The sequence below is a fragment of the Myxocyprinus asiaticus genome, chromosome 4 (assembly GCF_019703515.2).
Source record: "Myxocyprinus asiaticus isolate MX2 ecotype Aquarium Trade chromosome 4, UBuf_Myxa_2, whole genome shotgun sequence".
NCBI lineage: Eukaryota > Metazoa > Chordata > Actinopteri > Cypriniformes > Catostomidae > Myxocyprinus > Myxocyprinus asiaticus.
This window is the reverse complement of record NC_059347.1, coordinates 31,980,752-32,001,709: the sequence shown is the minus strand read 5'-3', so window position 1 is coordinate 32,001,709 and position 20,958 is coordinate 31,980,752. Positions and strand designations below refer to the sequence as shown.

Below are 20,958 nucleotides of genomic sequence, written 5' to 3'. Positions count from 1 at the left end.
TGTCCATTGTAAAATCTGGGCCATGAATAAAAATCAGTTAAAGGGATAGTTCACCCAAAAATGAAAATTCTCTCATAATTTATTCCTCATGCCAGCCCAGATGTGTATGACTTTTATTCTTCTGCAGAGCACAAAATTCTTTTTAGAAGAATATCTCAGCTCTGTAGGTCCATACAATACAAGTTAATGGTGACCCATAAGAGTAATCCATAAGACTCCAGTGGTTAAATCTCTGTCTTCTGAAGCGATATAATAGGTATGGGTGAGAAACAGATCAACACTTAAGTACTTTTTTAACTCTACATTCTTACTCCACTTTCACTTTCACATCTGAAAGGGAAAGATAAAGTGGAGATTTAGAGTAAATAAAAAAAAAACGTAAATATTGTTCTGTTTCTCACCCATACCTATTATCTTGCTTCTGAAGATTCCTTTGTGATTTTTGGATTTACAAAGGTCTGGTCACCATTCACTTGCATTGTATGGACCTACAGAGCGGATTTTTTCTAAAAATCTTTGTCTGTGTTCGGCTAAAGAATGAAAGTCATACACATGTGGGATGGCATAAGGGTGATTAAATGATAAGATAATTTTCATTTTTTGGGTGAACTATTCCTTTAAGAACTGAACTGAAGGTTTTTTTCCCCAATGTTGAACTGAGTAATAAGAACTGAGTATTTTTTGTCTAGAATAATTCCTATAATGGTCCTTCTCTCTCTTTTTTAATCACATCTGCTCTCTCTCCTTCCCACTCTGCCCCTCCATTTATCGCTGTGTTTTGATGAACAGCCGCTGTGACAGGCCTTGGTATCTACCATGTTAAATCACCAGCGGTTAAAGAACAGATGAGTTTCAGTCTCATCTGTTCAAGAACATGATCCTACTAGAAGTCTGTGAATGAGAGAAAACTTAAGGCCTGTTGTACCAGCTGTGAAGCTGGTCATATCTCTCTCTGCATTCCACATTTTTCAAAAAAATTTCACAGTGAAGTGTTAGGACTCACAGTCATACATGCTAAATTTGCATGCCTCCTCTTAAAGCCTGATTGACAAATGGATGTGGCACAAATAATCATTTGTTCTCGGAGGCAAACAAGTGTTTAAATAAAGAATATGTAGTGGTGGATGTAGTTGTTAACTCTTAATTGTGAAGCAGTTAACTGAACATTGTTATTATTCTGTAATAAAAACAATGTCACAACATGCTTTGTGTCTGTTTTCTGTAATTAATTGCAATGATAAGTATGTCCTTTGTTAGAGGACATAAAAAGATTCAGTGAATATGGAAATTTCTATTTGCTGGGGAATCTTTCCAGGGGTCAAACATTAGTCTAGAACCTTTATTGTCCATATCAGAAAATGTTCTATGTTCTCAGTACATATTCCTGTACCTGCAACTCTAACTGCTATCTCTAGATGCAAGCTGCAGAGCTCATGAAAAAAAAAAAGAATAGCTGTGCTCATGGGAACACAGGTTTGAATTAGAGGTCGACTGATGGATTTTGCCAATACGATTACTAAGGTTGTGGGAAAGGCTGATAACGATTTATCAGCCAATAGAATGTTAAAAATGTCATATACTTCCCTTACTTTGTCAGGTTTGTTGATACATATATATTCACCAGATGAGGTTTAATGAGGAACAAGGTCTATAATTATTATTTATTATTAAGATATGAAGTTGGAGAAACAATGTATTGTGTGTGCTTCATGTTTCCATACAGTCAAATTATTCTTAGCATGCCCTCGCATCAATTTAGAACATTTGGTTTATCTAATCAAAATAACAAAATATGCACTGAAGTGAGGATAATGGATAGACCATGATGAAAGATTTAGACACAAAAAATAAATTCTCAATTCAATTCTTATCCTCCACTTAATAATAAAGGCCAACAATGGCAAAAGACCATAAACAGCATGCCTATAAACCAAATAACAGTCTGTGATTTACTGTGTTCATCTGCACTGAAGTTCAGAAAGGTCATCCTTGCTATGTGGCAAATGCTGAATAACAAGCTTAACAGTGACAAGCTTTTTGTTTTAGACAATTCAAATACAGACTGTGTACATCACCATGCTTAAAGGGACAGTTCGACCAAAAATGAAAATTCTTTCATAATTTACTCACCCTCATGCCATTCCAGATGTGTATGACTATCTTTCTTCTGCTGAACACAGATGAAGATTTTTTTTTGAAGAAGTTCCATACAATGCAAGTGAATGGTGACCAGAACTTTGAATCTGCAAAAATCACAAAGTCAGTGTAAAAGTAATCCATAAGACTCCAGTGGTTAAATCCATGTTTTCTGAAACTATATGATAGGTGTGGGTGAGAAACAGATCAATATTTAAGTCCTTTTCTACTATAAATGTCCACTTTAACTTCCACATTCCTATTTTTTTTTTTATTTTTTTTTTTTTGCATATTGCCACCTACTGGTCAGGACTGGTCAAAGGTAGAGATTTATGGTAAAAAAGAAAAAAGGACTTAAATATTGATCTGTTTCTCACCCACACTTTTTCATATCACTTTTAAATAATGTATTTACCTACTGGAGTCGTATGAATTATTTGAATGTTGAATTTATGTGATTTTTTGGAGATTCAAAGGTTTGGTCACCATTCACTTGCATTGTATGGACCTACAGAGCTTAGCTATTCATCTAAAAATCTTCATTTGTGTCCTGCAGAAGAAAGTAAGTCATACACATCCAGGATGGCATGAGTGTGAGTAAATGATGAGAGAAATTTCATTTTTGGGTGAACTATCCCTTTAATCATGCTACAGAAGAATAATTCCAGCTCTAATCAAACACACCTGAACCAGCCAAAAAAGGTATATTGTGTTCAGTTAAAAAATTACAGGCAGAGTTAGAACTCTGTGGTCTATTTACTACTGTGTGTGATTTCTCTCACCACATTTGTTTTTGATAGATCTAAGTTGACCCTCGGTAAGGCTGCACAGCACGGAGTCCACACATTTCCGCAACCTTTGAACTGCATCTGTCTCAGGACTAGCCATAAGGCTACTGGACAACTGTTGATCTGTGCAAACACACCCACCCACACAATAAAAAAAAAAAAAAAAGGTTAGGTATTATAGGCAGCACAGAAAAGTTATAATGACATTAGATCTAAAGATGAAAAATCAAGTCAGGAATCTTAGTGTCATATTGGAATCAGATCTTAGTTTCAGTACTAGGGATGGGACAATATGGTTATCTCACGATTGGGTCCGATATATGATATGAGGTTCATGATTCTATATTATCTCGATCCAATATGATAACACTTCAATGACAAAATCTGGCAGAAAATTGTTTATTTTTGAAAAATGCTTGCACAAAATGTACATTATAATTTCTCATCAAAATAAAGTTCTTTAATACACAATTTAAATACTCAAAGTTTAAATAACAGAGTTTATCATATACCTTTAACTATAAGAAATGATCACAAACAAATAAGCCTTCAAAAATAATGGCTGATCAGGTGCAGAACAAGCAATAGAACAGAAACAGAACCTGTCCCGAAAAAGTATGTGAAAATGTTTAATTTTGTAATTTGTTTGTCTTGATTATTCTAATAACATTTTAACTTTTTAAGATTTCTACATTCTAGCAAATAATATTATTTCTTGAAATTATATATATATATATATATATATATATATATATATTAATGATATGAGCTGTCAATGTTTGAAATAATGTGTACAATTTACAAGTAATAACATTAAGTTTACATTCATTTGTATAACAAGCGCTATATTGCACATCTCACATATCGAAAATCGATATATCATCCCATCCCTATTCAGTACTCATATCAAAGCAACAACTAATTCAACATACTATCGTCTAAAAAAATCTAGCAAGAATTAGATGTTTTGTATTTAGTCAAGACTTTCACGCTTTCATTACCAGCAGGGAGGATTACTGCTATGGGCTCCTTAGCGGCCTTCCAATTAGACAGCTGCAGGTAAAAAAAATAAAGTGTTCTCAGGTAAAAATTCTTCCCCTTGCCATTTAACTTGATTTTTGCACTTCATTGCAAGCTAATGGAAAGAAAGTACCTTCTAAGAACCAATGTTATTTAATCGTATTTAAAAAAAATTCTGCAGAAAAAGCAAAAGCCTTGGGCTGCGAACACAAATTTTACACGTGTAATAGCACATAGAGGAGGTCCATGAACCAAAGGATTCAGTTACCATATACAGTGCATTCGGAAAGTATTCAGACCCCTTCATTTTTTCACATTTTGTTATACTGCAGCCTTATGCTAAAATGCTTTAAATTATTATTTTTTTCCACATCAATCTACCCCATAATGACAAAGCAAAAACCAGATTTTTGATAACTTTGCAAATTTATTAAAGAAAAAACTGAAATATCACATTGACATAAATATTCAGGCACTTTCCTATGGCACTCAGGTGCATCCCATTTCTCTGGAACATCTTTGAGATGTTTCTACATTTTGTTTGGCAAATTCAATTGATTGGACATGATTTGGAAAGGCACACACCTGTCTACCTATATAAGGTCTCACAGCTGAAAATGCATATGAGAGCAAAAACCAAGTCTGGGGAAGGCTATCAAACATTTTTTGGCTGAATTGAAGGTTCCCAAGAGCACAGTGGCCTCCATAATTCTTAAATTTAAACTTAAAGTTTGGGACAACCAGGACTCTTCCTAGAGCTGGCCGCCCAGCCAAACTGAGCAATCGGGGGAGAAGGGCCTTGGTAAGAGAGGTGACCAAGAACCCGATGGTCACTCTGGTTGAGCAACAGATATCATGTGTGGAGATGGGAGAAACTTGCAGAAGGACAACCATCACTGCAACACTCCACCAATCTGGGCTTTATGGCAGAGTGGCCAGACGGCCATATCTTTAATGAAAACCTGGTCCAGAGCGCTCAGAACCTCAGACTGGGCTGAAGGTTCACCTTCCAACAGGACAATGACCCTAAGCACACAGCCAAGACAATGCAAGAGTGGCTTAGGGACAACTCTGTGAATGTCTTTGAGTGGCCCAGCCAGAGCTCGGACTTAAACCCAATCGAACATCTCTGGAGAGACCTGAAAATGACTGTCCACCGATGGTCCCCATCCAACCTGACAGAGCTTGAGAAGATCTGCAGAGAAGAATGGCAGAAAATCCCAAAATCCAGGTGTGCAAAGCTTGTCGCATCATACCCAAAAAGACTTGAGACTGTAATCGCTGCCAAAGGTGCTTCAACTAAGTACTGAGTTAAGGGTCTATGCCCGGTTGCGTAAAACACCGTAAGTTTTTCCCTTAAGTATAACACTAAAAGTGTGATTTTCTCTTACCTAAGGAAATGACATGAGGGCGTTGCATATAATCACTTAGACACTTCTCTTAGCTAAGGGAAACCGTTTAGGAATTTACTACAGTGAGCCAGATTTTACCGTAATAAAATTCTACTCTTACCATGGATACAACATGTCCCTACCTACTTTCAGACTAACTAATTTCTGCAGGAAACATGGGTGGATTTCCATTTTTTATGATGTACAATCCTCAAAATTAATAGATTCAAACACTTTTTAGTGTGTTCAAATCTTTCCCGTTTAAGTAAAAAAAAAAAACATCCCGAGTTTTGCATGTGGACCAATTAATGAACAATTCTGCTTTTACGGCCAGTAAGAGCCCTCCTGAAGAAGACACCTTTGAATTTGAATGACTGTGCCAGGTATGGGGTAGATGGTGGTGCAAGATGTATAGATGCTTGTATAACTGTGCAGAGAACTGATCGCAACTGATAGAAATTAAGAATATTAGTACTGGTCAGTAAGACTGTAAGATATATAGCCTATATACAAATTTGCGATATACTGCAAATGAACTTGCGACATGATTTTAATGCATCCATTTATGCAGTTTATAAAGATGCAGAACATACTAGGCACACTTCTGTGTGTGTTACTATCATAGATTGCCCTCCAGCTTGTTGGCGATTTCTCATATTATGTGACGTTCAAAATATGTACTCCTGCAATAGTTTTTCTATTGCGAAAAAAATCGCCTCGACTCACTGTGCTCTTCAATTGGTTCTATAAACTAAGCCATCTTGTTTTTTTTAGAAACCTTGTAACTCTTAACATACACTTAATGTGAAGTTTTCTCAACCTTAAGGGGCTTTATGCAACACTTAACGTGTTGTAAGGGTGCTCTTCAGTGAAAATTAAATACTTAAGGGAAACCGAAAGGGATTATGACATTTTACTTATAAAACCCCTTAAGTAACATGTAACAGTTATTTTCTGCAACTCCTTTAAATTTAAGGGAAACTTTAGGGTGTTCGTAAGGGAAAATTATACTTAAGGTGTTTTATGCAACCGGGCACTGAATACTTATTCAGTGTCCGGTTGTGTTATTTCAGTTTTTTCTTTTTAATACATTTGCAAAGTTATCAAAAATCAGGTTTTTTCTTTGTCATTATGGGGTCTGGAGTGTAGATTGATGTGAAAAAAAATAAAAATAATTTAGGCTGCAACATAACAAAATGTGAAAACAAAATCAGGGGTCTGAATACTTTATGAATGCACTGTATACCTGCTGTATCTTCCAGATAAATTCTAAATACCTACTTTATTTTTTATGTTTTATCTTTTATGTTTCATGTTCTTTCTATTGGAAACCATTTTTTTTTATACATAATCTTTTTGTATTTCGTATGTTGTAATGTACTGTTCTCCATTTATTATTGATTTTATTATTTGCCACTAGTGTTCACTCCATCACTTGTTATTGTTATTACAGTACATGTAAGCTATTTTCCAATTCACAGGTGCAGGATTTGTCAACACTGTGTTATCACATAATCTGTACTTATTTAAGTGAGTAAAAATAACTAGTAAAAAACAACTAAACCGCTTGTGGCTGTTGGAGCCATTCCAGACTGTCTATGGGCAGCAATGCTGAACAGTTAAATGCACTACAGCTGTGATACAGACGATTCTCTATCAAATGGACCTTTTTATACCTTTTTTATTTTTTATTTTATTTATTTATTTATGTACATTTCTGAAAATGTTTCTATAATTTCGGAATCTAACAACCCAACAATTTATTTATTTTTATCTTTTTTTTTTTTTTACCTGCTCTCTCGGAAATGCCCTGTTCCTATCCAGATTGTGTGTAGGAAATATAAGCTAGTGAATGCTGTACATACTGTCCTGAGAACCTGGTACCTCCGTTGTGTTACTGAAGAAAATCAAGGAAAAATGTTTGTTGAAAGTTTGTTCAAGCCCCCTAGGGTGTCTCAGCCCCCGGTTGAGAACCACTGTCGTAAGCCATGTCGTAAGTGATTAACAAAGAAGTGTACAGAAGATACTTCAGGTAATATGACATTGTATTTCTCTACTACAGCCATGTCTCTGGGGTTCTATAACAACACTGGACAGGATTGGGACATCATTACTGACAACAACATAATGCAGATCTTAATAAAATCTAGGTATTGGGATTTAGTTTTATAACAACAAAAGCACGCTATAAGTATACAAATTTTATTTCAGTTTTATTACTTTTCAACTAATTAAAATAGATTTTAATCAAAAAGGAAGAGATTGTGGAAAAGCAAACACAAAATAAACCGAGGGAAAGTCAACAGTGAAATGGCTGCTTTTCACCTGTTGAACTCAAAAACTCTGAAATATGAAGAGTGAGTGAGTGAGTGAGTGAGAGAGAGAGAGAGAGAGAGAGAATTTTAGTGGGTGTTGCAAAGTGCTCTTACTGGCTGTTCCCACTGTTGCCAAGGCAACCAGGCTCCAGGTGAAACACTAGACTAGACAGTGGGGGGGGGGGGGGGGGAGAGAGAGAGAGAGAGAGAGAGAGAGAGAGAGAGAGAGAGAGAAGTTGAACAAATCTTTTATAAACATCAATTTACATCAGCAAGATTTGATATTAAAAGAAAAAAAGACAAATGTTTTTTTTTAAAAGGTAAGAACCAAATGATCACTATTAATAATGCATAACACTTCATTAATGCACCACATCCCTGCACCAGGGCCACTGGAACATCTGGGGCGGGCTGGCATTTGACCCAGCACTTTTCAAACTACTGGGGCGATGCCCCACCACTTTTAGGCAATGAAAGATAGATCTGAGTCACTGGCAAAACCAATCAAAACCTCTGGTGGGCAAGACATTTTAGGAAAAAGGATTCTCACAATACCAACAACATATCACTAAAGGAATGTTCCGGGTTCAATACAAGTTAAGCTCAATCAACAGCATTTGTGGCATAATGTTGATTACCACAAAATTTATTTTGACTCATTCCTCCTTTTCTTTTAAAAAAGCAAAAATTTAGATTACAATGAGGCACTTACAGTAGAAGTGAATGGGGGACAATTTTTGAACGTTAAAATACTCATTGTTTCAAAAGTCAAAACATTTATAAAATTATGAGCTTCGCATTTCTGTGCTTAAACTAGTGCTGTCAGCGTTAATGCATGCGATTAATTTAAAATGTATAGCACATAAATTTTTTCTTAATCGCGATTAAGGCATGTACCGATTTGACATTAGACTCTGACATTTTATGCAGCTCCGTGTGAGTTCTGAACACTCGTTAGAGGGTGGAACCCTTGCGATGTGTCTAGAGGGGACATTACACTCGTATACACACTACAAACAAACACACAACAGTGAGTCCGTGCCGGAGAAAGGACCTCTAGTAAAACAAACGCTGATGGGACTTGTGACAAAAGTTAAGTTCTTTGGGTCTTTTGTGAGTCAGCATTTTACCACATAATCATGTCAATTCTTACAAACCTGCGGCGCAGCTTGTTCTCCCGTGGAGGGTCTGTTGACACTCTGCTCAAATTTAACATAATTTCAAGTTTGTACCCATTGCTGCCGAGCTTCTGAAGCGTCAGCTAATGATTACCTGACAATTCAGATGATTTATAATTCCAACGGCAGTGTCAGCGCTTAAAGCAGAACAAGACAAGCTTTTCATATGGAGTTCAACGTGGCGCTTGCTGCCCTGAAACAAATCATGTGCATTCCATATCTAAAGTGAAAAGACAGCCTGATGATGATAAATATTGTGGAGGATGAGGGTTTAAGAGATTTAATGCACATTGCAATTAATAGTAGTTCTGAATATTTAAGTCGTTTTGCTTGAAATTCTTCTCCCTGCCCAGTTGAGGGTGGTATGCATGAAGAATGTGAATCACCAAATACACAAGAAGAAGAATGTGAAAGTTAAAGTGGAGATTGACTGAGCAGGGAGGAGAGTTCATAGTAAAAAAGGACTTAAATATTTATCTGTTTCTCACCCACACCTATTATATCACTTCTGAAGATATTTATTTAACCACTGGAGTCGTATGGATTACTTTTATGCTGACTAATGTGATTTTTGGAGCTTCAAAATGTTGGCACCTATTCACTTGCAATGTATGGACCAAAATAGCTGAGAAATTCTTCTAAAAATCTTCATTTAAGTTCAGCAGATGAAAAAGTCATTCACATCTGGGATGGCATAAGGGTGAGAATTTTTGGGTGAACTATTCTTTAAGAATGTTGGTTATTGCAGTGTTTTTTCTGCTAAACTGAATAATATTGAATTCATCTGCCGTTTGGAGCGTTTATACGTGCTCTCATCTGAAACATGCACGATTCAAGCCTGGTTTTCGCGCGATGCGCGACTCATCACAAAGTCAATCGTGTGATGTGCTCTGCTCTTTCCTACTGTATTTCTGGAGCGCGCACGCTGTCTGGGCTTCCCTTGATGTCTCTGTGGCAGATCTTACCACAAAACTATTGCTACCCATTTGAATTCTACTCAGAATTATCTAGTTTAAAACGCTATGGAGGAAATCAAACATCTCAAACATCTAAAAAAAAAAAAAAAAAGACAGCCCCTAACCACAGTAATAAGGAGCCATCCATGGTCTTACCAGCATTGCACTGTAAATACAAGGGCAAATAAATAAAGGGCTTTAAAGTCTGGACATCCAAGATGTATGGAAAATTATGGACAAAGTTTTCCTTCTGTGTAATATATGTTCTGTATGAATGATGTTTAATAAAGTAACTGGCCTTGTTTGACTTAAGATATTCCTAAAGATGATTAAATCAATAAGAGCCCAATGGAGTAGGAAAAACACCACACTAGCACAGTCCGAACTCATTTAAGTGATCTACTCATGGGTACAGTCAGAAATTTATAACTAGTCTCATAGAAATTCAATTTTTTTGATTTCAGATAGCACCTTAAAGGGATAGTTCACCCAAAAATAAACATTCTCTTATCATTTACACACCCTCATGAAATTCCTGATATGATGTCTTTTGTTCTTCTGCAGAAGACAAATGAAGATTTTTAGAAGAATATCTCAGCTCTGTTGGTCCTCACAATGCAAATGAATGGTGGCCATAACTCTGAAGGTTCAAATATCACTGTGACAAGGAGGAGGGCGTGGCCGGGCCATGATGGTGCATGGCCCACGCTGCAGCGTGGCTGCTTGCATCTCTATCTCGAACTGGTGCCTCCGGCTCCCCTTCATCTTGCTCTCCCACTGATCAGCTGATTCAGCGCCGGCCATGCACCATCACGGCCCGGCCATGCCCTCCTCCTCGTCACACTCCTCCCCCGCCTGATTCAGGCCGGGGTGCCACCAGACTGACTTAAACCCCCCCCCCACCTCTGGAGGGGGGCTCTCGGCAGCGACACCTCCGTCCCTAGGCAGATGGCCGCGGCTGCTCCTCGGGTGGACTGCAGCGGCGAGGACTCCGCAACAGCGCATCCCTCCTCCTTCCCAGGTTTCGGCACCACTGTAACAGTATAAGGATGCGGGAACCGGCTGAACAGTCAACATAAAGTTTAATGGTATAAATTAACTTAAAACAACATAGAACATAAAACATAAGATGAACACACATGCAGCACGGCCGCATGCTTCTCCCTCTCTCAAACTGGTGCCTCCGGCTCCCCTTTATCTCACTCTCCTGCTGATCAGCTGATTCAGCGCCGGCCGTGCACCATCACAGCCCGGCCATGCCCTCCTCCTCATCACAATCACGTAAAGGCAGCATACAAAGTAGAGGTTTGCACGGGCCTTAAACCCGAACCCAACCCTTCCCGAGACCGTGTGGTCCGACCCTACCCGAATTGTACCGTCAGAGCCCGAACCTGACCTGAAATTGCTTACTATCAAATTCCTTCTCCTAGCAAGTACTGTTGCAATAGGCTATAATTTATGAAAGCATATAGGCAACATTCGTAACAGTACTGAAACAGTAAACATACACAGTTTTAACAAGGCACGGCAGCCCCTTAGTACACTAGAGCAGAAGAGGAAAAAAGCATTGCCTTACCGTTTATGCGCTGAAATTTCACCTAGTGCAGAACAATCTGGAATAATATGAAACACTGCAACAGTCCCCTCTATGCAGCCTGAACTTGTTTAGAATGTTGAATCTTTGTGACACCTGCTCTAAAAACAATCTAGGCGCAGAGTGCTAGATGGCGCAATAAGAAGAGTAATTGAGCTTGAAATCATGATCGCCAAGGAGACTGCTGTCACGATTTATAATGAAAAAGGATTTATATTTTGGTCTTTTCTTACTCAAAACTGATTGGATTGAATCAGAAGACAGAGATTAAACCACTGGAGTCGGAATGGTTAATTTTATGTTTCCTTTATGTGATTTTTGGAGCTACAAAGGTCTGATCACCATTCACTTGCATTGTATGGACCTACAGAGCTTTTTATCCCTTTAAAGTAAATAAAAAAAAAAAAAAATGTAAATAGAAAATGCTACAGATGCTTAGATAATGGAAAATAACCTGGAGTACTTAAATACTTCAGATACCTTAGAATATCATTTATATAACATAGTTTAAATCAAAATACCATGTTATTACCATCCCTTTACCATGGTATTATTTTTTAAGCCATTGTGAGAAAGTGAGGTCATGTGAATACTTTAAGTCTACAGGTGCATTGTATCCCATATTTACATTTAAGCTACTCAAGAAAATGTAGAAATCCTGTTCCTAAACTCACTAAAATCACATGCTTTGGTGCTGTTCTTTTTTTTTTTTTTTTTTTATTATTCTCACAGGGGAGCATGCCCCCAGACCCCACTACAAAATAAGGAAACACTATTTTACTAGATGAATCCTACAAAATATAATGTACATAGTTTCTGTATTATTAAGACACTATGCAGATATTTCTATGCATTTATATCTTATTTACTGTATATATGCATTTATACCTTATTTACAGATTATATGATTATGATTAGTGGTCAACCAATATGAGTTTTTTAATGGTCGATGCCGATATCCTGAGAGCAGGGTGGCCGATATAGGCTGATACAATGCTGATGTATCACACAATTTAGTATAGTAAATAACAAACATAAAATAGATTAAAAAAAAAAACTCTTATTTAGCACTATATTTACTCAATTTCACACAAAACTTTAACTTTGTAAAAAAAACATTGTATTTTAAATGGTAGATAGCAGTTTCTTCTGATTTCTGTTTAGTCATCAAATTGTAGTAATTTATTTGCACATGAAGAAAATGTTAATATATTAGGAAGAAGGAAATAACAGTACACACAGTCGTCCAGCAACCATGGATGGCATGTCCACGTTAGCAATCGCATTTTCTCAAAAAACACAGAATCAAACCAATTGTACATACAGTACATAGTGAATAAGACATTTATTTATAGCACACGTGAAGCGCTTTTACCTTGAAGTTGCAACAGAGAATATTTAGCAGAGATGGGCCACTTCTATTAAAATGAATGGGAAAAAATTAGAACGCCCAACTGCAGCCAACGGTCAACGGATGTAGATAGGAAGTCCCACCTTACAGGAAAAAGAGCCAATCACCTTTTAGATACAGACATCGCCTGTCAATCAACTCGAGAACGTGCGTGCGCATTAGCTATAAAAGATGGAAAAATTCCATTTTTTTTAGCATAATCTGAGGTAAAGAAGCACCATTTATTTCAGTGTTGTCAGATTTTTACTGCTGATGAGCATTCCAAACATGGCCGACAGTGGACTTGACTTGCTAGAAAGACTCACGCGCTCGAGCGGATCCAGCGCGAGCCTCAATTTCCTGACAATTTAAACGGCCTGGATCGCCTGCTTGGATTGTCGTCATGATTTGTGAATCAGAGGAACTTTTGATCCTGATCCTTCTGGCTAATGGAATATGCGCTTCAGAGCAAGACATTAGATGAGCTCTGACCTCACAAATATCTAACAGCATATTTGCAGACGGTATATAATAGAAGCTTGATTTATATTTGCCTTTTATCATTAAAAAAGTGACAGGTAACTATTGAGGAAAGACTGTTAGAATACGTGCTTCAGAGTAAGATTATATTAGTTTGATTGATATTTGCCTTTTTATCATTAGACAAGACAGTTAAAAGTTACAGAGAACTGTTGAGGAGAGAGAGGGAGAATGAAACAGGCGAGCACTTTAAAGTCCGCATGTAAACCTCCCCATCTCTGGTAAAACTGACTGGAAAAAGATTACTAAACACAGGACAAACAAACAAAAACAACAAAACAATAGGAGTGCTCCACACCAAGGCGGCCATCCGCAGCGCCATCATGATGTATCTTGATCAAAATTGACCCTATTTACTTTGTTAGCGCACATTACTACTCTTGTGGTGAACAATTCATCCGTGCAAGTTAATCCACAGGAAAAAATTGTTTATCTTCGAATTTTCATTCAAAATCTGAAAATTTGCTTCGCCTCTGGAATGACATTCCTTTTCTGATGATGTTAGTTTGACGGCTTGGGCAGAACTTCCTATAACCACTCCCCTCCAACCACCAGCCTGCGTTGAGCTTTGACAGTAAGTAAAAAAGATGCATAGCCAACAGAGATGGTGAGGAGGTGCGTTTTAGGGTGTGGCTCTCCCAAAACCCTTTTCTCAATCCCCCAAATACCCTGGTTGCGGGCCGATGGCTTGATTTTTTTGCATTTCGAAGAAGGAGGGATATCAGAGAGATCACGGTTGTGTTCGAGGCATTTCACCTGCGAATGCTCAAAAATTGGACAGAACATGAAATGGGGTTTGTGAAATATCTGTCCTAAACGGATATGGCTGTCCCGTCAGTGTACACCGTTGGTACCTCACAAAGTTTGACGGTAAGTGAAACTAGCTAGCTAGCTCATCAGAAACGGTTTTCATCACTAGCTGCGTTATCTGCCAGCTATAGATTTAGACATAGTTTTAGGCTACTGTTCTGAGCAATGCACCCTATTTAAAACCTTGCCAAAACACAGTAATTAAACACCGGTTAATTTAATAAAGGTTGCAGCAGTAATAGCAAATAACAATTCATTTTGAAAAATTAGCGTTACCATTGGGAGACATCGAGATTTTCTCAAGGGTGAACTTGCTCCTGAGCCGCCACGTCCAGGTCACCGGTAGTACTCTCAGCAGGTAATGGCTCAAACATATAAGGCCTGATTCCCAGGATAAAATGATCCTCTGTATGCTCTTGCTCCTCATCCTCCTCCGCCTGCTTCAAACAAACTTCTTTGCCATCTAAAGCGATTGCTGGCGGTGTGTCAAAGAACGAGTAGTCCTCCAAAACCGATTGTAAACTTGCGTTCAGATCTGCCTCCATTTCTGTATGGAACGCCTACTTTTCTAGATCCAATCAATACCCAGTGGATAAAATCAAACCCCACCCTCTATTTTTTCTCATTCAATATTCCGTTTCATTCGGAAATACGTCACGATACTGAATATAATAAATATAATATAATAAACTATCTATCTATCTGGCTGATGTTATCGGCCAATATTAACCTTTCACCGATATATCGGTATCACCGTATATGTTTACCGATATGCGCAGATATGAAAACTTTTTTCAGAACATATAATGCAGAAAACAATGCTTTAGAATTGGTGTCATAATGTAGTTTGTCCAGCAGAGTGCGCTCCGACTCCATTGTTTACAGAGCTGAACTGTTGATGGCTCTGCAGACAGGGCAGAGTTCAGTGGTGTCTTCTCAGTAAACTGCCATCTAGTTTGTGAAATACATAATGGAAAGTTAATAAACAATGACCCCATCATTTTATATAACTAATATAACATTAACCCTGTCCCTGACAACCATGTCACTCATGTTGATCACATCTGTTTGTTATGTTAGCCAGCTATAGTTTGTCAGTGCAGTAAGTAATGCAGCAGATTGAAAGGTAAACATCAGAGCATCTTTATGCAGCTCAGCAGACAACGGTGTGGTGGTGGATTGTGTCTGTTGAGTGTTGATTTCACGCTATGTTGTAACCTAGTTGGTGAGACACAATGCTGGAAAGTAAATAAAGTCCATCTTTTGCTCTCCGTGGCAACAAGCTTATAGCTAACTAGCTAACCACGTAGCTACTTTCATTGTTGTCAGCTGAGTGGAAGCTAATGTGTAAACATGTATTCACCAAACTGTTTTGTTCAGGATTCACAATTTGGTACCCCCTTCAACCGAACAATTCCAGACATTGCATTTATAAAATGTAATATTTAAAAGTCTGGTTTTCCAGACATTAAAATAGGATACATAATAAAAGTAGATTTAATAAATAGTATATTTGCCCTGTGTAAATAATAATATATAGGAACTGTATCTAAAATAAATGAGGGGTGATAAATACTAATACAACAGGCTGGAAAAACAGACATTTATTCATTTTTATATCCTATATATATATTTTGAATGTGTTGAAACTTGACACCGGGTGACGCATCCTGAAACCTGCACCGTTAGATCGGTTTCATACTGAAGAGCTGCTTAAAAATAAGTTTTTTTCTCCCTCTCATAAATGTAAATGAGTGTAAATGCCAACACCACCATATATGTCAAAGGACTGAAGCCCGTCAACCAAAACATGAGCTCATTGATGTCATTAAGTGAGTCTGCTTTTTTATTCCATCAGTTGCTTCTGGTCGGAGGCTTCCGCAGGCCCGGTTCTAGATGAAAATCACTGAGGGTGCTTCTGAAAATAGTGGGGGTGCTCTGTATAAAGTGGAGATGTATCATAATTACAAATTTTTTTAATAGATTAAATCATGTTTAAATGCTACTTAACGTAAAGAAAAGTTTTTTTTTGTTTTTTTTTAATGTACAAAACATTTATTGCTTTGTTTTTTTATGATTTGTCACTGAAAATGACAGCAAAATTCTACGCCTGCAGAATAGGACATACTGATTTGCAAAATCATACATGTTTATAAGTTTTGATGCAAGGATTTTTGTGTGTTTGCTGGTATTCAAGAAAATCTGCTTGCCAATTTACAGTATTAGTCTTACATATTCAATTGAGCAGGTGTGTGCAGTTATTTTGGTACTGGGGCCACATCAGCTGTTAAGTAGAACATGGAACAGAGAAGATCAAAAGTTCTGCATAGTTTTATCTTTTATGCCCACATGCACTCAATGAATGATGCACAATTCTCTGAAGTGTATACAGACTGATGGTCCATTCTGCGATTGCTTGAAGTTTTGCTTCTATACTTTCCATCATGTTAGTAAAACTGAATAAAGGCTGAATAAAATTATTAATTGATTATTTTACCATAATTCAATGCAATGGTAATTTAGTATTCAACACTCTATTTCAGGGGTCTGTTTTAAAAGTAAAATAAAATATTCGGGAAAGAGATTCTAAAATTTTATTTTAATGTTGGCCACAAAGTGGACTCGTTTACTTGTTTTATTCTCAGAACATTATCAACCTGTTTACATGCTCATGGGCCATGATTTGAGTCTCGTCAATGGTTTGTTTGGCACCCCATTCAGCACACCACTGAATAAAACAGGCTGCATGACACTGATAAATGATTACTGCCAGAGTGACATTCACATACAGGTGTGAGGGACTTCAGCATTTTACAAATAACACAAAGAATAAATATATTCCTCTCTCACTTGATTTTACTCACGTGTCCCCTCCGTGCCCTATTGAGCGCTAAGTTGTTGTTTGTTTTTTGTGGAGAGAAAGCGTGTGCACTCGCATGTATGGTTGCCAGATTGCATAAATTAAGTATGACATAAGGCGAAATATTTCCAATATGTGCAAGTATAAATCTCTGATTGTTGCATCTATTATCTGGCAACCCTGAGCAAAATAAAAGCTTGTGGATGCGCGATAGGTCCAAAAGCCAGATAAATGAAAGATCTAATAAAAACCGTTCATTTTTTTCTGAAAAAACCGTTCAGTTTGCCCTGGTCTGCAATTGAGGGTGCTCTAGGGTGCTTAGCACCCTTAAGCACCCCCCGTAGAACCGGGACTGGGCTTCCATAAATATTTAGTTTATATGTAGGGTTACGTCCTACATAAATGTAATTGTGCAATGCTCAAATATTTAGTAATGCATAAATTTTGACTTAGTGCCCATTTATTCTTTATTTAAATGGTCAGCATTTGACTAATACTAAACAGTACTACTGATGTTTATTTAGCTATTTATTTTATTTGAATTTATTCTTTATTTTAATGGTCAGCAACTGACTGATATTAAACATACAGTACTGATTTTTATTTTATTTTATTTATTCTTCAGTTAAATGGTCAACAATTGATTTATACTAAACATACAGTACTGATGTTTAATAAGCTAGTTAATGTATTTTTATTTATTCTTTATTTTCTCAGTGTTCATTTCTAGAATTTGTTGACAGTGTATAATAATGTCAAATATTCTTTGATAAAAATATTTGTTTAAGAAAGCAACCTTCTGAGTACCTTTGCATAGTCATATCGGTGCAAAATCCACATAGAAAAGGTCTGTTTTCATTCCAGCTCAAAAATTAGCTATATCGGCCACCTGACGGTCAAACAGCAGCTTGTGAGACAGGGGAAACTCACTTCCAGCACCTGTACAATCAGCACTTGTGCCCCCCAGGGATGTGTGCTCTCCCCACTACTCTTCTCCCGCTACACCAATGACTGCATTGCCAAGGACCCCTCTGTCAAGCTCCTGAAGTTAGCAGATGACACCACTGTCATCGGCCTCATCCGAGATGACGATGAGTCTGCATACAGAAGGGAGTTTGAACAGCTGGCTGTCTGGTGCAGTCAAAACAACCTTGAGCTGAACACGCTCAACACGGTGGAGATGATTGTGGACTTTAGCAGGAACACCCCAACACTGTCCCCCTTCACCATTCTAAACAGCACTGTGGCAGCAGTGGAGTCATTCAGGTTCCTGGGCACTACCATCTCACAGGACCTGAAGTGGGAGACACACATTGACTCCTTTGTGAAAAAGGCCCAGCAGAGGTTGTACTTCCTTCGCCAGCTGAGGAAATTCAACCTGCCACAGGCGCTGCTGATACAGTTTTACTCAGCAGTCACTGAGTCTGTCCTCTGCACTTCAATAACTCTCTGGTTTGGTTCAGCTAAGAAATCAGACATCAGAAGACTACAAAGGACAGTTCGGACTGCTGAGAGGTTTATTGGTTGCCCCCTGCCCCCCCTTCAAAAACTATACACTTCCAGAGTGAGGAAAAAGGCTGGAAAAATCACTCTGGACCCCACTCACCCTGCCCACTACCTTTTTGAACTGTTGCCTTCTGGCCGACGCTTCAGAGCTCTGAGCACCAGAACTGTCAGGCACAGGAACAGTTTTTTCCCTCAGGCTATCCATCTCATGAAAAGTTAAAACTGCCCCATTGAGCAATAACTATGTGCAATACACAGTTTAGTCTTTTTTTATATTTATCCAACACATCCAACCTCTTCTGCCATTTCATTCCTCTGAAAAAACAAAAAAACATTTGCACGTACATAACAGATTTGTATTTTGCACTCTACATACCAGATAACAGATTTGTTATCTGAACATTGGGTCAGTCTGGGATTTCACGTAAAGACAGAAGTAATTGAGAGCCTAAATAAATAAAAGAACTGTGGTGAATTCTCCAAGAAGCTTGGAACATCCTATCTGCCAACAACCAAGAAAAACTGTGTCCAGGTGTAAGTAGGAGAATTGGTGCTGTTTTGAAGGCAAAAGTATTCACACCAAATATTGATTTAGCTCTTTTTCTGTTTACTGGACTTTGTATGACGTTAATTGATTAATGAAAACTATTTGTCATAATTTCTTTAAGAAATCCTCACTTTGAAAGTTTTTCACTAGTGCCTAAAACTTTTACACAGTACTGTATATATATATATATATATATATATATATATATATATATATATATACACACATACATATACATATTATTTCATAATTTTTTTTTACCACTGTCCACGCCTCCCCTGACATGCTCTAGCGCCCCAGGGGAGGCACGCCCCACACTTTGAAAACCCCTGCTATGGAACATTTATCAGCATTCCACATTTGCTACCGTTTTGCCTAGATATGAAAACCCCAGCTCAAACCACATTTATTAGAGGGAACTGCGACCATGTCTGTCAATGGTCTGTGATTGCCTGAAGAGCTTGATAACACCAGCCTACAGTACATTTCTAAGAAAATTTATTTTGTACACTGACAGCTTCCTCACAAAGTGATTCTTAACTGAGGGATGTGTATGACAAAGTCTATAAAAGTTCAAATCAACCAATTGTCCTGGCTCAGACCCTTTCAAATGAATGTGTCCCAGGAACTGGAAACATTCCAACTTCATAAACAGTGCCCTGAATTCTCCACTAAATTTCATTATGAATGATATCTAAACTTGAGCACACACCCCTCAGAGACACTTTACCTCGTCAGAAATCTCTCCAAATCTGACTGACCAAGTGCTGTGTACGTAACCCGTATAATAGACTGATTATCCACAAACACCCCAGTGGATGTGAGAATAAGGAGTATAACCGTGTCAGTGTTTTAAAACCTGTTGAGCTGCCCACATAGCATGATGGACATACTGGCGACTCGCTAAGTTTTTAGTGCCTATGGTGCCCAGAATTGCAGTTTAGGTAGACAGTAACTTGTTTTTTGGACACGAAGTTTAACAAGCGTCAACAACGTTTCTATCGGCTAATTATCATTCATGTCTCGTGTTATTACGGGACACTTTCTCACCATATTTACTCGCTATCTAAAATGAACTTACGCGCCCTGATACAAAACAATAAACTTTGACACGACCATATAGTATTATACTAATACTAAGTGATTTTACAGTCTATAAAGTCATGTAAGAGAAATATTTTGCAATTCACTGTTGGAAAGTGTACTAAGTCACATTCTCTTTACTGTAAGACTTTTAATTTTACTCACCCAAAAGAAGGGCGTCGGATTTGATTGTTTGTTTTGCCTCTTATGATTCCGTATTTTGTAAATTCTCAGTACGACTCAAACTTCTGGATAACGTATCCTCCTCCATCAGAAGTCCCACGGTGTAGGTTTTCAGTAACATTAAAAGTAGTAGGCAGGCTTGAGAGGCCAAATTTACCGTAAAGCCTCGAAAATAATCCGCAGACGAAATGAATATAAGCGCGTGTCTACTGTCTACCTGCCCGTCCTGACGTAGTTACGTTCAAGGACACATTCCGTAAACATGCTCTTTCACTAGTTGGTGTCTAAAATTGTTAACCAACTATTTAAAGCAACTATTTTTCTCGCAAATGTTCCACCGTAATTTGTGTAGACACGACGCGGCCAACATTCATTACTGCAACACTGACACGCAGCATCTTCTTACATTACGAGATTCTCAGACACACTCAAGGATCATTTATAACCTTCGTCGAACATGTTTGTGTACTCATGACAAACCGATAATATCCACATCAGAGGATACACACAGCGAGCTATGACGCAGCACAGTATTTGAGGGAAACATCTGGGTATGGCAGTAAATTAACACTTTCAGTGCACAAGGACCTCAATAGTTCAGGATATTGAGAAAATATTAATCAGCATTGATTAAACAGCACACTTTTTAAATGTGACCTAA

The 20,958-nt window shown here is 37.8% G+C and overlaps 1 protein-coding gene across 5 annotated transcripts in view; it reads right to left on the bottom strand.

The window, feature by feature from the left end:
* Positions 1-20,762, bottom strand: part of LOC127435235 (phospholipase D2-like) — a 42,390-nt gene extending 21,628 nt beyond the window's left edge. Inside the window, exons 1-5 of one of the 5 annotated variants that reach the window (XM_051688525.1) lie at positions 20,280-20,762; positions 17,786-18,272; positions 7,765-7,815; positions 3,926-3,977; positions 2,919-3,047 (exon numbers count right to left, since the gene is read on the bottom strand). In XM_051688525.1, the coding sequence (XP_051544485.1) occupies positions 2,919-3,047; positions 3,926-3,977; positions 7,765-7,815; positions 17,786-17,818 (265 nt within the window). In that variant the 5' untranslated portion in view covers positions 17,819-18,272; positions 20,280-20,762. Of the gene's footprint in view, positions 1-2,918; positions 3,048-3,925; positions 3,978-7,764; positions 7,816-14,394; positions 14,413-17,785; positions 18,273-20,279 lie in introns of those variants that run through there. The other 4 variants (XM_051688535.1, XM_051688528.1, XM_051688544.1 and 1 more) reach the window with 4 other exon arrangements.
* Positions 20,763-20,958: the final 196 nt, after the last annotated feature.